Here is a 14,250-nt window from a genome sequence, read left to right as displayed (position 1 = left end):
AGTATAATTCCATCTCAATCAACTTTAATTTCTATAGTAAAATTCCATTTACTCCATCTCATACTGAATGCTGTTTTGAGAAATTTTATTTCACATAGGCAATATACTTAATGATACCTTGTTATTTTTTTCTTTGAGTGGTCAATAGTCTTTAGTGAAATAAGACACATAGTTGATAATATTTATCCACATGCTTAGTATCTGCAGTGTCTTCATTGATTTTTTCAGAGTCAGACTACCAGGTGGGATTATCTTTTTTCAGGTTCATCCATTTGCTTGTCTGTTCAGAATAGGTAACCCACCACTTGGTGGGAAAGTCTGCTCTAGAAGTTGCTCACTATGGGAAGTCTAACCCTTCTCTAGAAATTCTTCACTTATTAAATTCTTTTGTCTTCAGAGTTCTCTCATATATAAGGAAAAATATGGGTTTTTAATACAACCAGTACTGCTTTTCACAGGAATGAAAGTCTTCTTGACCCACAGCCAAACCTCCTTACCCAGAAATTTATCCTTTTCAAGCTGTTTATTTTTCTTTCATTTCTATGCTTCCAACTTCACGCAGCCTGGAGAATATCCTTTAATATTTATTCAAGTTTAAGACTAATAATGATAAATTCTGTCAACTCTAGTTGCTTGGAAATATCCTTATTTCACCTCAATATTTTGAATGAATTTTCAGTGGGTGTAGAATTCTCAGTAATTCCAGGTAAGTTCTCTTAGATCATATTCCACTGGATTGCAGCTTCCATGGTTTCTGTTGCAAAGTCAGTGATTATTTTTTTTTAATTTTGTTCTTTTGAATGTCATGAGTCTTTTTTCACTTTTTAAAGATTTCCTCCTGATCTTTCATTTTCATTAAAGCAGGGTTTTCCTTGCTTTATTCTATGTGGAAGTGGGAGAACAACTTAAATCTGTGAGTTGATGTTTTCTCAGGTTTTGGAAAATTCTTAACCATTTTTGAAAAATTTGTTTCTGCAACACATTCTTTCTCTTCTCCTTCTGGGACTTTTGTTCACATCCCACATATCTCTTACATCCTATTCTATTTCCCCTTCTCTCTATTCTTTACTTTGATTATTTTCAACTGGTGTGTTTCCAGTTCCACCTATCCTGTCCTCTGCTGTATTCAGTGTGCTATTAAACAAATCCAACAAGTTCTTAATTTCAGATATTGGTGTTTTATAAACTTAGAATGTTCATTTATTTTTATTGTAGATTCTAATTCTCTATTGGAACAATACATCATTTGTCTACCTTTTCCTCTGTTTTTTTTTTTTAACATATGGATCATAGTTACTCCAAAGTTTCTGTCTGCCAACAATGGGAACTTCTCTTAACCTACATCTACAGAGTATTTTATCAGTTGATTTTTTTAGTCACTTTTCCTTGCTTCCTTGCATTTGTCAATATAGGCCTACAATAATGGGTCAACCCAGTGATGCTTAATTCAGGTGAGCTACTTATATTTTCTTTCAGATTTTGCTTAGCTCTTCTACCTAATTCACCTACAGGTACTTTTTAGGATAAAGCCTACCTTTTTTCCAATTTAGAAAGCTATTGAAGGGTTACTGTGGGCCAACTATTTTTCATGTCCTACATTTCTTTTAATCTCCATAATAATCACATAGAAATAATAGTCATCACTTATATAGTAGTATGTTTATACATTTACATGCTCTTTTAACTCTCACATGAATATTATAAATAGGCACTGTTTTATTAATCCTGCTTTAAAAATGAAATGTCTCAGAAACCAGAGGGGTTAAGTAACTCCTTCCCTCCCAAGGGAGAATATATGGAGATATATATACATACACACATACACTAGAATTCAGAAATTTTCATCTAGTCAGGTTGGCTTCAGAATTTGTGCTTTTAACAACTGCTTTATTGGTGATATTATTCTAATTTTACAGAGAAGAATACCACATGTTAGAAAGATTAGATGTCCCCAAGGTTTCAGTGCTAGGAAGTAACAGCCATAGAGTTTGATCCGGGCTTTAAAGTCTTTGCTCTTTCCTCTACACTACACTTTATCCCAAAGGAGACAAAGTAAATGTTTTTTTTTATTTTGTGGACCTTGTGAGAATTTTGTGCAGGCTTAAGTGGTGGGCAGGGAGGGCTTCTAGTCTTAATGAAGATAATATCTTCTCATGTATATGGTCCATTAGCCTCTATATGGCCACACACTGGGAGGGGGTTGTGTTCCCACTGGCATGTGTTATTTCTGAATACCTATAGGACTGACTCCTGGAGAAGGATTTTGATATCTCCCTTAATATCCACTTGAGGAAAGAAAGAGGACGGAGCTCAACCTTGATGTCCTCTGCTATGCTAGGGACACAAGATTCTCAACTGACACATGCCTCTTCCTTCAGACATAAGCACATGTCCTCTGTTGGTGTTGCATGGATTTGCCAGCTAGAATCTGAGTCCTATAAAGGGTCTGAGAAACAAAGTACTTGCACTGTTGGGGCTCAGGCTCAGACTGGGAGAGGGAGTTGGCTTCTTTGGTGGGAAGATCAGACCTAGTTACTTGCCTGAGCTGGGCAGGATGTGTTCTGCTGTAGGAACCATACCAAATTCTTAGGTCTCTCCTAACACTGACCTTGCTTTTTTTCAGTGTGGAGGCTGCCAACATTGGATTCGTCATTGTGATTGACAGAAGAAGGGACAAGTGGAGCTCCATAAAGGCATCCTTGACACGAATAGCAGTAAATACTTATTTTTGTGCTATGATAGTTAAAGTCATTTAAATAGTCTTTTCAAATATTTCATATCAAAGTTATGAGGAAAAGGCAATTATTTTATGTCAAATTTTGAGAAGGTCTTTGTAACAGGTGCTATTGCACCATGGAAGGTCTCCCACAGACAATTCCTGAGCATCACAAAGACTCCTCTGAGTCTTTCTGCCTTACTGACTTCTCTACTTACTGAAGAAGGGAAGGCAGGAAGGGCTGGGAAGTTAACAGGATAACCATTGAGTTACAGGAGTTGATACGTAAACACCAGCTTCCATGTCTCTCTTTGGAACAATTCTGAGCTGTGTTGCAAACAAAATCTCAGAGGCTCTCAGCCTCCCTTACCTATAAAAGTAACCTCATCATTTATGCATTGTCTATGCATTGCTGTCTACCTCCCTACTCCCTCATCTGTGCTTCCAGATGTACCCAAATCCTTTGTTTGATTGTTTGCTTTGGAGGATGCCCGATTTAAGACAGTCTTCATTTTACTATTCAAATTACTTTTTCACAAAGTAGAAAAACAGTGGCAAAACCAGACAAAATGGTATTTAGATACATTTGTTGAAGGGATGTTTGCATTTGGCACTAAATTGAACAATTTTCGATGGGCTTCCTTTTCCTTATTAGTCAGTTTTAACCACTGTTGCCTTTGAGCAAGTAGATGCATCTTTTCTCTGTTGGGACCTCAGACCTGTGAACCCAGCCATGTGGTCACAGGGCCACTTACACCAGTTCTTTTACCCTAGGCCAGGCTCATAAGGACAGTGAAGCCTGACTAAAGAGGGTGCAAAATGTCAGGGTGTTAATGTGAGTGCTGGAATTAGGATGGGAGAAGGACAGTTGAAGCCTTGCATACACCCTCATACAGAAGCAGTCATACATATAGACGTGTACCCATATAGAGTCTTCTCAGATTGCTTTAGAACGTCATCCAGATACACACATTTTGCCTCAGCTGATTTATCATAACATGATACAACAAAATGCAAGGCTGTCCTGTCTAGGAGTTTGTGTTTCAAAGATGGAGAAGGGAGTACTGCTTCCCTTGGTACATTAATTGTTTTGTCCGTTTAGTTTTTCTACAGGCCTTATCTGTAAGATAACTACCATCATTGTTGCTGCCCATGACTATTCCAGAGATCTGGCTTCTGAGGAGTTCTGCTTTCCTAGGGGCCACAGACAATACTCGAACAATATGATAATGAGCCTTATTTGTGCCAAAATTATATTCATCACTTTATGTGTAAAAGATGCTGTGGTGCAGGAGTCCTTAAATCTACCTATATATCAGAATTTCTTCAAGTAATTGTTAAACATGCAGATGCCTGGGATTCATATCAGTCCTAATGAATCAGAATAGGAGTGAAGACCAGATTTTCTTGTAACTCTCACTTTAAGAGGTTGGGAAACCACTGGAAGAACAGGAATCCGTGGGTAGTGGGAGACTTGGGTTCTGACTTTGTCACTAAGTAGTTCTGTGAATCCGAGTTAACTCCTTGCTCAGGACCCACCTCAAGATGAGGCCAGTACTTTCCAAAAGCAATTTGGCAATAAAAACAAAGGGTCCTACCAAGAACCCTTAAAATGCTAGTTCTTTGGCTCAGTAATTCTTATAGGAATCTATCCTAAGAAAATGTTCCAAAGTATGTATAAAGATGTTCATTTGGGTTTTATTTATAATAGTAAAATATAAAAAATCTTAAACAATTAGCAAAAAGTTATTGATTAGATAAATCATGCACCCATAAAAATATTTCCAAAGACTTCTTTAAATAACAGGAATAAAAGTTCATAGTATATTAAGTGGAAAGGCAAGTTACAAAGTAACTGTGGTGTAAGTCTAACTATGATATAGACAATTTAACGAACAAAATAGACTATAATTATATAAACTAATTATATAATTATAATGCCTGTGACACCATGGGTGGTTTTTTTATAATGTAATTCTATTTCACAATTTTTATATAAAGAGTAGGAATTATTTTTATAATAAGAATATTTTTTTTGCTCATTGGTTTGATTTGCTTTATTTTTTAAAGGGTAGTTTGAGTTACCCGACCTTTAGGGCTCTTTTAATTCTGAAATTCTCTGAGATTTATCCTAATTCTTTGACATCCATGGCCTCCAATTTAACTTTTTCTTCTGTGATCTTGGGCAGGAGAAGAGTAAAGTAGATCTTGGTAATGGATGTGACATTTTCTCACTACCCTAACACTTGTCATGATGCTTGCAGGTGGCATTTCCAGGAAACTTACAGCTCATATTCATCCTTCGTCCATCTCGCCTTATCCAGAGAACATTCACTGACATTGGCATTAAATACTATCGAGATGAATTTAAGATGAAAGTGCCGGTAAGCTTGACTTCTCACCTTGTCTCCATCTCTCAGGGGCATCTGTCATTTGAACTGGGCTGCTAAGAAAGGTGGGACTCAAGAGGTACAGAGGGAGAGGAGGGCATCCTAGGGAACAGCTGCACAAAGGCACAGGGCAAGAAGCACACACTTCTTATGAAGTCTGTGGGAATCCCCAGTTTTGTTGGAGCACACAGAAAATAGTATTTTGGAAGAAAAGGAAGGAAACATGAAATAGTATCTTCAGCAGGAGGATAAAGGGTCTGGTTTTTATCCAGTAGACAATGAGGGTCCAGCAAAGGTTTTCTAGTTGGGGAGTGATATGGTGAAATGGTGTACTAGAGTTATGTTGATCTGGGAGTGGTATATAACTGAGGAAAGATAATAGAGGAGGAAGATAAAGGGTAAAGTTGAAAGAAAATGTGACTCTAAAGCATGGGGGTGACATAAAAATCTGTACAGTGAAAAACCAACAAAATTTTAAAAAAAGATTCAAAATTGTATGCATAAGTTTGGTAAACAGAGGTGTGGAAACAATCACTCTCATGCTTAGCTGGTAGGAATATAGTTGGTAACAACCAATATGAAGGACTAATTATCAGTATTTATAGAAAATTTAAATGTAAATGTTCTTTGAACTCTCTATAAGAATTATTCTACAGATATGTTCTGGTTTAGATAATGGGGTGTTCCACAAAAGCTCATGTGTGAGACAATCAAGAAAGTTATGGTTGGAATGATTGGGTTATGAGATATTAATCCCCTGGTAGGGATTAACTGAGTGGTGACTGTGGGAAGGTAGGGTATGCCTGGAGGAAGTCCTATCTGTGGGCAGGTAGGTGACTGGATAGGTAGAGTATGCTGGAGAAGGTCCTATCTGTGGGCAGGTAGGTGACTGTGGGCAGGCAGGGTATACCTGGAGGAGCTATCTACAGTCATCACCTAGTTAATCTCTATCAGAGGATTAATACACTGATTAAATTAAGGCTCTCATAACCCAATAATTTCACCTGTAAACTTTCTTCAATTGTCTTACACATAAACTTTTAGGGGACACCTTATATCTAAACCATAACATGGGGATTTAACCCAGAGGTACTCTACTGCTGGGCTCTGTCCCCAGTCCTTTTTATATTTTATTTTGAGACAGGGTCTAAGTTGCAGAGGCTGGCCTTGAACTTGAAATCCTCTTGCCTCAACCTCCCAGGTCTCTGGGATTATAAATGTGCACTACCATTCCCAGGCGAAGTTGTTTTTAATAGATAAAGACTGGGAAGAACTTAATTATTGCAACTAGTTAAGTTAATTATATTCTACCTAATCAGTGAAATACTTTTCAGCCAACAAAATGGTAAGATATGGTACAACCACGTTGGAAATAGTTAGTAGTTTCTTATAAAGTAAATGTAGACTCAAACTGTGACCCAGCAGAGAAATGAAAATGTATATCTACCAAAAAAATGTACAAGAATGTCTATTGACAGGTGAATGGATGAAGAAACTGTGCCATGCTTCTATAAAGGAATAACATTAAGCAATAAAAAGCAGTGAAGTGAGCTGCTATGAATATTGACATGGCCACATCACTGTAGTATGCTGATTTTAAGTCCTTTGGGTATAAACTGAGAAGTGGGATAGCTGGATCAAATGGTGGTTTCATTCCAAGTTTTCTGAGAAATCTCCATACTGCTTTCCATAGTGGTTGCACCAATTTCAGTCCCACCAGTATTATATGAGTGTGCCGTTTTCCACACATCTTAACCAAAATTTGTTGTTGCCTGTATTCTTGATGATTGACATTCTTACTGGAGTGAGATGAAATTTTAGAGTATTTTTGATTTACATTTCTTTTTTTTATTATTATTATTGGTCTTTCAAAATATTACATAGTTCTTAATACATCATATTACACGGTTTGATTCAAGTGGGTTATGAACTCCCACTTTTACCCCGTATACAGATTGCTGAATCACATCAGTTACCCTTCCATTGATTGACCTATTGCCTTTCTAGTGTCTGATGTATTCTGCTGTCTGTCCTATTCTCTATGATTTACATTTCTCTACTTGTTAAAGATGTTGAATATTTTGTCATATATTTGTTGATCAATTGTATTTCTTCTTCTGTGAAGTATCTGTTCAGTTCCTTAGCCCATTTATTGACTGAGTTATTTGCTTTTTTGGGTGTTAAGTTTTTTGAGTTCTTTATATATCCTAGAGATTAATGATTTATCTGAGGTTCATGTGATAAAGATTTTCTCACAATCTGTAGGCTCTCACCAAAGGCCAAATATGATATGCAGATGCTAATTCACAATGGTGGGGGCTCTAGGGAAGAATATAGTTACTTCAGATTAGATAGAGGGGAGTGAAAGGAGAGGAGGGGATATGAGGATAGGAAGGATAATAGAGTGAAACAGATGGTATTACCTTATATACATATATGACTGCATGACCAATGTGATTCTGCAACATGTACAATCAAAAAAATAAGAATTTATACTCCATTTATGTATGATATATCAAAGTGCATAAATGCATTCTATTTTCATGTATAACTAATTAAAGTAAATTTAAAAATTTATAAAAAATAATAAACCTAAAAAAAGCAGTGAAGTACAAATACATACAATAACATGGAAGCAACTCAATAATATTCTCTTGAGAACCCAAAGTGGTTGCTTCTATTCTGAATTCCTGTGTTAACCATTCCATCAAAATGAAAAGCCTAAATGACATGGCAGCAAAAGAGGATTCCTCCATCACATCCAACATGATCAACTTGCTTGCTGAGAATACTCAGTATCCATGGCATCATCACTGCCTTTTCTACCATTGTGAGTGTACACCATGGAGAAGTACTTTTCCCTTGACCACTGTGTAGATAAAGCTGTGCTCTCTGAATTAAAGATAGTCCTGAAGAGCTTCCTAAGTTAAGGCCAAGAATTGAAATTGGAGGTTAAATCTGATCCAGTAATCACAGGTGGAATGATTGTATTGGAGAGAAATATATTGATATGTGTGCATAAACCAAGATTCAGAAGCTGAACCGGGCTATGTGGGAGAGTATCTTAAGTGTTGATTTTCCATCATCGGTGAAAATTCTTAAACATGAATCAACAATAAAATGCTTCCTAAAGAGGCTATAAAAATTTCTCTTGAGATAAAGAAACTATATGCTAAAGAGCATATTCTTCATGATTCCTTTTATGTAAAATTCAAGGATAGGACAAACTAAGCTGTGGTGATACAAAATCAAAACAGCAGTTTTGAGTTGGGTGTGGTGGCACGTGCATGCGATCCCTGTGGATGGGAAGGCTGCAGCAGAAGGATCACAAGTTTGAAACCAGCCTCAGTGACTTCACAAGGCCCTAAGCAATTTAGTGAGACCTATTTCAAAAATAAAAAAATAAAAAGGGCTGGAGATGTAGCTCAGTGGTAAAGCTACCCTAGATTCAATCCCCAGTACCACCCCCCCCCCAAAAAAAAGCTTGAGTGTTTAAGGGAAATCAAACAAGCTGTGAGTTTCTTACTCAATTTTCCTGAATTGAGTAATGATTGATATTTGGGAAGAGATGACAACTAACTAGAAGCAAATGACCTGTCACAGACCTCATGAGCTTTTTTACCCTTCATTATTGAAGACTAATTAATTGTTTCTTGCCACTCTGTTTTAACTGATCAGTTGCTCAATGTCCTATGTATTGCCCTGGTTATACATAAAACATGCCTCTGAGTGAGCATATATACAGATCCCTATGTGATTTATGACCTGCTTTTCATGTGGTGCATCTACACTGAGGAGGGACAGGACATCTACATTATCTCAATATTATGTCTTTAGCTATTTCCGGTAGTTATGTTGATTCCCTACCTAGTCTACTTTTGATTTGAAACTTAAAATCAACTTTTTAGAGAGCTCTCGGCCACCTGAACCCTGGGCACATTTGCTAGATCATTCTCCAGTACAAGTTTGCCTTGTAGGCTGCATTTGACCCACACACAACCTTGCTCTCCCCAGGTAAGTCTGATGCTCTGTGGAATCCAGAGTCTTAGGTTACCAAGTTTGAAACAAACTTCAAAACACATTTTGCCTTTTAAATGACAGATCCAGCTGTTAGTCTTCCTTACTTTGTTTTTAAAATGTGGTTGTGATGTTAGTACTTTTGTAGCCCTCAGCCTCTCTTATTATCATATCTCCCTGTTCATTTCTAGTTAGGTAATAATTATATTTCTATAAATTGAAGGGGAAATAAGTTCATTATGCATAGTTGGCATACGGATCTCCTGGCATAGGGATAAAATTGTGGTCAAGGGAGACAGAGTACTTGAATGTAGTGAAAGTTTCTGAGCACCTATTGCTGGCCATTCTGAAACAGCTAGACACATAGCTGCCTTGCCAAACTGTTATGTGAAGTTATTAAGGCAGTCTCACAAAAAGGCAGGTTATCATGGACATGAAAATTTGTTTCTTTAAAAAAAAAAAGTCTGTGGCAGAAAACAGGAAATGTTTACATTTGTAATGGAAAGAGCCAACATCTTCTGCAGGAACAGCTTTAAGCAAGTAATGGGTAAGAACATAAATATATACAGAAAAGGAAACAAAAAAAGACATGCTTAATGTATAACAACTGTTCCAAGAATGTGCAAGTGGTACGTGTTATCCTAAAGTTCTTGGATCCAGAGAAGGGAATGCTTGGAAAGAAGTTTGTTACACTCAAGAGAGTTCCAGGGAAGGGATCATCACAATGCTGCATAGGTCACAGGGGAGGCACTGTCAGGAGGCAGAAGCGGAAGCAAGGGGGAAACCCAGGCCAAAGCCTTTCTGCAGGAAAGGCCAGGCAGGCCAGGGGAAACTGCTTATGATTGGCTAGTTTGAATAATTCCTCTGGGCTACACAAGTAGTCTCTGGTTATCTGGTACCTAGCTCCGGGCTAGTTTCGGGGTGGGGGAAATAATGTCTGTGCATATGAGTTTGATAAATGTGGATGAGGATTTGGATGGGGATTGGCTGGTTTGCATATGAAAAGCATGCTCCCTGCTCAACCCTTGGCCATCTCTGGGTTATGGGTTAGCCATGGCAGGGACAGTCTCTGGCCAATCACTGAGGCCACAAATGCAGGGCATCAAGAACACAGAAAATAAGAAAATAGTGTTTGTTTAATTGATCCTGTGATAAAGGATGCCCAATATGCAAATACAGAAACAAAGAAATAACAAAGAACAACAACTACTTTAAGGTCAGATTTACATGCTCAGTATGTCCTGTGAGTTTGACCAGCAGATTTGTTTTGCTATTTTCCTTTCCTATATAAAATTTTTAAACTTGTTTTTTAAACTCTTGATCCTGAGTAGATTAGGAGGAAAACATTTTTGTGTTGAAACTGCTTTGCCTTTTTCATTTTTTAATTTAACGTGCAGTAAAATTCACTCTTTCTGATACATAGTTCTGTTTGGACAAATACACAGAGTTATTTAATTCCCAGCACAGTCAAGCTACAGAATGGTTTTATCACCCACCAGATTTCCTTATGCTCTTCTTTCTAGTCATTTCCTCTCGCATCCCAAACAGCTGGCAAACTGATCTGTTCTCTGTCCTCACAGTTTTGTCTTTTCCTGAAAATCATGTTAATTAAATTATATACTAAGCAGACATTGAGTATGACTTTGTTACTTAGCATGAATCATTTGGGTTTCACCCATGTTGTTGGATGTGTCAACAGTTCTTTTTTTTTTTTTTTTATTTATTGTTGGTCGTTCAAAACATTACATAGTTCTTAATACATCATATTTCACAGTTTGATTCAGGTGGGTTATGAACTCCCAATTTTACCCCGTATACAGATTGCTGTATCACATCACAGTTCTTTATATTGCTGAATATTGTCGCTTGTTATAGAGATATGGGTTTATTCATTCACCAGGGAAGAACATTTCAGTTGTTTCTAGCTTTTAGTGATTAAGAACAAAGCTGCTATAAATATTCACATCATGCAGGATTTTGCTCTGACATATTGTAGGTATATGTTTAACTTTACGAGAAACTGCTGAACTGTTTTGCAAAGAGGCTCTACTATTTTTTATTCCCACTAACAGTATATGAGAATTCCAGCTGCTTCATATTCTTGCCACCCTGCCAAAAACTGGTAATTAATAAAAGTTTTAGTCATTCTGGTTGCTTGTATTGTGGTATCTCACTGTGGTTTTAATTTGCAGTTCCATCATGACTAATGACATTAAATCTCGTTTCATGTGCTTATTTTCGATTTGTATATCTTTTTTGGTGAAGCTGTAACAAGGCCTTAGAGGCTGCTTTTGCTAAAAGTACTGAATCTTCACTTGGGCCTGCAGCTGTAGGGTAACTAAAATAGGATAAAAGATCGACATCTCTGCCTTCATTTTGCATTTGCCTCTTTTGCTACCTTAACCCTTGGGAAAAGCTGGTAATCCTCTCCCTCAAAGGCAGAAGGCAGCAAGATTAGAAAAATAACTAAGCTATTTTCAAGGTTTGCAGGGACATCATAATTAACAGATTGTCATATGCCAGCTTTTACAATATCCTTTTCCACATCACCCAGTGGCACCTAACCTGAAGGAACTGACACCATCTTGCTTTCCCACCTGCCCTTTTCTCTGAATCATTCCTTCCTGCAGTTACCTTGGATTCCAGGAACAACAGGTCTGATGGTTAAACAGCTTGGGATGAGTTGCAACTACTCCCCAGGCAACAGCAAATTTCTCATAGCTGCCAACAAGGCTCTGCCTGGCTGGCCCTGAGATAATGATCAACCAGAACACAGTTTCACCAAGACTGCTTGGCTATGTGTACTTCTAATCCCACTTTGCTACCTAATTTGAGAGTTCATGTCAGTACCCTGAAAACAGGGTTAAGGACACTTGATCCCCTTTGTCTTCCCAATATAGCTATATTGAATAAATTCCTTTCCTGACTTTCACTGTTATTTTTTCCATTTTGTTTCTGGGATGGGTGGCTGGACCTGATTTGTTGGGACATCTTGAAGTCAAGCCCCCTCTGATCTAGGATTCCAGTAACAAAGCTTCTGTTCAAATCTTTTGCCATTATTGACTGTGTTATTTTCTTATTATTGAGTTTTGAGAGTTTTGTATATATTCTGGATATAAGTCATTGTCAGCTGACTTGCAAATATTTTCTCCCAATTGTGGGCTATATTTTCATTCTCTCAACTGTGACTTTATGGAGTAAATATTTTAAATTTGGATGACATCTAGCTTATCAACTTTTCTTTTATGAGTCATGCTTTTGGTGTCATAATGCAGAACTCTTTGCCTAATCCAAAGATTTTACCTTAAGATTTTTTTTTGACTTGCACAACACTTCTGCTAATATGCTCCTTTTATTCTTAATTTTCAATTTAAAATTCTTCTTGGTCCTTTCTAAAGCTTAAGATGAGAAAACAGAGTCCTGGCAAGTGTGAAAAATCACACCTTCCTCCCTGTTTAGATAAGGAGAATTGGAAATACATAGCCTGGCAGGATAGGTTTTGACACTTCGCTACAGGGCAGTTATTTCTGTCTAACACAATATTGTACATAGGTTTTTGGGTTGTTTTTTTTTTTTTCAGTACTAAATGTTACCATAGGAACGAACAGATATTCCCAGAAGCAAAATACATTCTTAACTAGATAATATCTTGTTACCTGTCTTATAATTTTAATTTAGAAAGCCTGTAAATCTTTTTTCAAACTCCCATAAGTGGTTTAACATTTTTAGGAGAAAAAAGCTTAGATGGATTTAGGGTTTGTTTGTTTGTTTGTTTTCTTTTCCTCTCTAATGTTACTAAAATTTGTATTTGTAAAATTCCCAAACAGTTTTCAAAGGTGAAAGAGAAAGTCTTGGGGCCCTTGGGGTTAACATAAGGAGAGATAGTCATCAAATGCCACTAAACCCAAGTTCCTCAGGCAGGGTCTATTGTACTTATGATTTTATTCCTTAGTTCTTGGCATTTATTAGCAGTTTAATACATAGTAAATAAATAAATCATTTTTTGTCTAATTTTGTTTCTCCTATAGACTTTTTAGACCTTAATTTATTTATATATTTTTTTCATTCCAAAATGAATTTATCACTTGACTCATATAATAATATAAGAAAGTACATATTCTTATATCTGACCAAGAATAAATTTTCAAAATAATCAACATGGAGTAAAAAAAAAAATAAGGTTGTTAATTAAAGGTTTCAAGTGGAAGGCATTTCAAAGACAGGGTTGAGGAGCCCTTGTCCCTGGCTAGGGGAGAGCCAGGGTTCTCTCCAGCCCCTGGGTCAGAAAGCTCAGACTGTCACCACAAGGGGATCTGAGGAGGTCTGCAGGAGCTCAGGAGACCTCCACTCAGACCTCCAATTCTTGACCACATCACAGAAGAGAACTTAAGAATGCATCAGGTTTTAGCAAAGAGAGGAAGAGCTTTCTAGAAAGTGAAAGGCGAAGGTAAATGCTCTCAGAGCAGAGCTCAGGCTATTTTAAGAGTGGGACGAGTGTTCTCTGTGATAAGTGGATGCTGATTCATAATGGGGGCGACATGGGAAAAATGGAGGAACTTTGATGGGGCAAAGGGGAGGGAGAGATGGGGAATGGGGAGGAAGTATGGGGGCAGGAGAGATGGTGGAATGAAATGGACCTCATTACCCTAGATATATGTATGACTGCACATATTGTGCAGCACTACCTCGTGTATAACCATAGAAATGTAAAGTTGTGCTGCAATTGTGGACAGTGAGTCAAAATGCATTCTGCTGTCATATATACCTAATTAAAATTTTTAAAAAATAATGGGACACATTGTCTTGGTTTGGGGTTTTAATGCTGATAAAGAGACAGTAGCTAGGGGGCTGAAGGAGGTGGGGCCAGGATGGAGTTGTGCAATTTTGTGCTAATTTTCCTCGTGCTGGTGCACTGTCCTTGCACGTTCCAATCATGCCACGCCTCATTCGAATCTTCAGGGGTGTGTGTCCTACTGTCATAATGAGGCCAGGGTCATTTCTTGGTCACCAAAGTCTTCAATGCACATAGTCTCTGAAGGAATGGTTCCTGTAGTTGCCTTGTGGTTGCTGGAGGTTTTGTTGCTTTTTCATCAGCCAATCATCAAGCTGCAGGCAAGGATTCAGATG

The 14,250-nt window shown here is 37.5% G+C and overlaps 1 protein-coding gene across 1 annotated transcript in view; it reads left to right on the top strand.

Moving 5' to 3' along the window:
• Positions 1-14,250, top strand: part of Mcf2l2 (MCF.2 cell line derived transforming sequence-like 2) — a 236,592-nt gene that overhangs the window by 86,061 nt on the left and 136,281 nt on the right. Inside the window, exons 4-5 of the mRNA XM_077795511.1 lie at positions 2,624-2,714; positions 4,981-5,100. Of these exons, the coding sequence (XP_077651637.1) occupies positions 2,624-2,714; positions 4,981-5,100 (211 nt within the window). The remainder of the gene's footprint in view (positions 1-2,623; positions 2,715-4,980; positions 5,101-14,250) is intronic.

The sequence above is a fragment of the Urocitellus parryii genome, chromosome 2 (assembly GCF_045843805.1).
Source record: "Urocitellus parryii isolate mUroPar1 chromosome 2, mUroPar1.hap1, whole genome shotgun sequence".
Classification (NCBI taxonomy): domain Eukaryota; kingdom Metazoa; phylum Chordata; class Mammalia; order Rodentia; family Sciuridae; genus Urocitellus; species Urocitellus parryii.
Note: the sequence above shows the minus strand (reverse complement) of the source record. Positions and strands in the feature narration are given on the sequence as shown.